This window comes from Merops nubicus, unplaced genomic scaffold (genome assembly GCF_000691845.1).
Source record: "Merops nubicus isolate BGI_N331 unplaced genomic scaffold, ASM69184v1 scaffold1682, whole genome shotgun sequence".
In the NCBI taxonomy this organism is placed as follows: domain Eukaryota; kingdom Metazoa; phylum Chordata; class Aves; order Coraciiformes; family Meropidae; genus Merops; species Merops nubicus.
The window spans coordinates 29059-32192 of NW_008595421.1; the positions used below are offsets into that span (position 1 = coordinate 29059).

General features: G+C 51.9%; 1 protein-coding gene across 1 annotated transcript in view; it reads left to right on the top strand.

Moving 5' to 3' along the window:
• The first annotated feature begins 1034 nt into the window (after positions 1 to 1034).
• FAM167A (family with sequence similarity 167, member A) overlaps positions 1035 to 3134 on the top strand; it is a 9242-nt gene continuing 7142 nt past the window's right edge. The window contains exon 1 of the mRNA XM_008936025.1: positions 1035 to 1406. Coding sequence (XP_008934273.1) covers positions 1035 to 1406 — 372 coding nt within the window. The remainder of the gene's footprint in view (positions 1407 to 3134) is intronic.

The following is a 3134-nucleotide window of genomic DNA, read 5'->3' on the forward strand; positions in this document are numbered from 1 at the left end:
ATGCAGAGGCTGCCTCAGCTTAACTCTTGTCGAGTTGAGTCCTCTGGCCCTTTAAGTCCCACCAAAAGTGGTTTGCTAGACCAGAGGAAGGAGGCAAAGCTGGGAGTAGCTCTTGGCTTCTCTGTGCTCGTCCTCCACCAGGGTGTTTTCAAGGAGACCACGTGGACCATTCCCAGCTGGAAGACTGGACGTGGCCAGTGATGGAAACCACAAGTCCAAGTCAGCCTGAGCACAGGCACCTGAACCCAAAGAATGCCAGCACCCCAGCTGCTCCCACACTTGGCCAGGGACCATGCTCCTGCCCTGAGCCTGCTGGACAAGAGGGAGATGAATTTTATGGCTGCAGAATGGCATCTATAAAACTGAAGGGAAAAAAAAAAGCACTACTTTTCCCAGCTCTCCTTTTGGCTCAAACTCTTGGGAGAATTTTGAGTTGTGTTATTTTACCTGGTCCTGTTTTGTCCAGTTGAAGAGATGTTGGCCAGCCAGAAAATCAGCAGAACAGCACCTAGAGACAACCTGAGCCCCAGCAGCAGCCACTGCTGTCTCCAGAGGGTGTTGGGTTGTGTGATACAGCTCCAGAGGGGTCTGTGAACACGTCGTGGCCACTTTGGCAACCCTTTCACGGCCCCTTGAGTTAAGACTGGAGATGGAAGTAACCAGAGCTTCCCTAAAAGCCAGAGCCTGTCTGTTCCTGCCCCAAAAGCAGTCAGATAGCTGAGGTGAGGTAACACTCCCCAAGAGCACCTTGGCACCGTGCCTCTCCCAGAGCCCTCACTCCCTACGCTGCAGCAGGAGCTGCCTCGCTCTCCTCTCTCCCTTTTTCTTCTCAGACTGGGAATTAACCCTCTGCTTTTCTTCTAGGTGATCATCCAGGGCCAGCGTGGTGCTTGGGCAGAAGCCACCACCTCCACGGCTGTCCTTCAAAGGGCTGCTTTTGTCAAGCTGCAGGAGCTGGTCCAGCCCTGAGGGTTCCCCACCTCCATCTCTGGCTGTTTGCAGCACAGCCCTATGCTGCTTGACTCCCAGGGAGGATGTCTCTACCCAAAATCCAAATAGAAGAGGCTCTGGGCAACACAGATACTGACTCTGGAGGTGCTGCTCCTCCTGATGACCACTTGAGGAGCCTCAAGGCGTTGACAGAGAAGCTGAGGCTGGAGACCAGGCGTCCGTCCTACTTGGAGTGGAAGGCAAAGCTGGAGGAGCAGGCATGGAAAAGCCCCCAGCCAGCAGGAGAGGAGGAGGCAACGGAGGCCAAAAAGTCTATGGGGGAGACTGTCCCCTTGAGGAAGGTGCAGCTGCACCTCAATGGAAGCCCTGCCCAAGACAAGGTGACTGTTAACTCAGGGAGAATAGGTGGCTTTGAGAGCATCGACGAAGCCTTGACGTGGCTCAGGAAGGAACTGGTAAGTGGTTTCCTGCCCCTGTTAGAGAGCCCACTCTTTCAAGAGGATTAAAAAAACCCTAAAAGAATGAGGAAAAATGACTCCTTGTTCCTACCTGCCTTCAGCCCCAGGTGAAAAGGCAACACTCACTCCCACTGGTTGGTGGGACCAGGAGCAGCCCAGGGAAGGGAAGAGGCCAAATGTCAGAGCACCCATAACCTCAGAGAAGGATCTGGCCCATCTCAGTTTTCCTTTCCTTTCCTTTCCGTTCCTTTCCTTTCCTTTCCGTTCCTTTCCTTTCCTTTCCGTTCCTTTCCTTTCCTTTCCGTTCCTTTCCTTTCCTTTCCGTTCCTTTCCTTTCCTTTCCGTTCCTTTCCTTTCCTTTCCGTTCCTTTCCTTTCCTTTCCGTTCCTTTCCTTTCCTTTCCGTTCCTTTCCTTTCCTTTCCGTTCCTTTCCTTTCCTTTCCGTTCCTTTCCTTTCCTTTCCGTTCCTTTCCTTTCCTTTCCGTTCCTTTCCTTTCCTTTCCGTTCCTTTCCTTTCCTTTCCGTTCCTTTCCTTTCCTTTCCGTTCCTTTCCTTTCCTTTCCTCTCCTTTCCTCTCCTTTTCCTTTCCCTTTTCCTTTCCAATTGCTAGGGAAACCCCTTCTTCTGGCCATCTAATGAACAATATTCTTTTCCCTGTTGCATGCATGATGCCAGCACTGTATCCCAGACCTCTCCTCAGCCAGCTCTTACAGCTTCATTGTCTGTTGGCTTCATTAGAAGCTGGCCCACATCTCTGCCAGCCTCCCATCCCAGCCTTGGGCACTATCTTGCACAACTGTTTATTTCTGGTAGCTATGAACTCATAATTTCACAGAGAGGAGGACATGACAAAATGCCTGTAGAAGAGAAGGCTCCAAGGAGACCTTCTTGTGGGTTTTCAGTACTTAAAGAGGGGCTAGAAGAAAGATGAGGACAGCCTTTTGAGCAGGGGCTGTTGGGACAGGACAAGGGGGGATGGTTTGAAACTAAAAGAGGGAGATTCAGACTAGAGAGAAGGAAGAAATTGTTGATGTTGAGGGTGGTGAGCCCCTGTCCCAGGCTGCCCAGAGAGGTGGTCGCTGCCCCATCCCTGGCACCATCCCAGGGGAGGTTGGCCGGGGCTCTGAGCACCCTGCTCTAGCTGCAGATGTCCCTGTCCCTGCAGGGGGGTTGGACTGGATGGCCTTGAAAGGTCCCTTCCCACCCAAAACTTTCTATGGTTTTATGATAAAAATGCCACATCTACGCAAGGAAAATGCTCAAAGCCAGGGCAGGGGTGCTGGAAGCTCATCTTTTACTGCTGTTGCTATCATGGTCTTTGGGACAAGTTTGGCTTGGGCCAACTAGTGCTGATTCAGGAGTCAGCACAACCTGGGGATAATTCCCAGGAGGAAGCGTGGCTAAAGCACATCTTTTCTGGGGGCCACGGGATGTCAATAGGGTGTTCATGACAGATCAAGGCTGGAAAATGGGTCTTGGTGCTCTTCACAAGTGTAGGAGCCAAAGCCACATTCCCCAGTGATCCTTCCCTGCTGTTCACTGGGATGAAAAACGGGACTGGGAACAACTCCTGCCACGTGGCTTTGTTTCTGTGGCCTCCCTGGAAGTCTGCCTGTGAGTTCCACCAGCACTTACAACTGTATTGACAACAGCAATATCTGCAAGAGGGTCCCAGGGGGCTGGGACATCACTTGTGGTTCAGAGCCCCTTGTGAAAACATTCCTG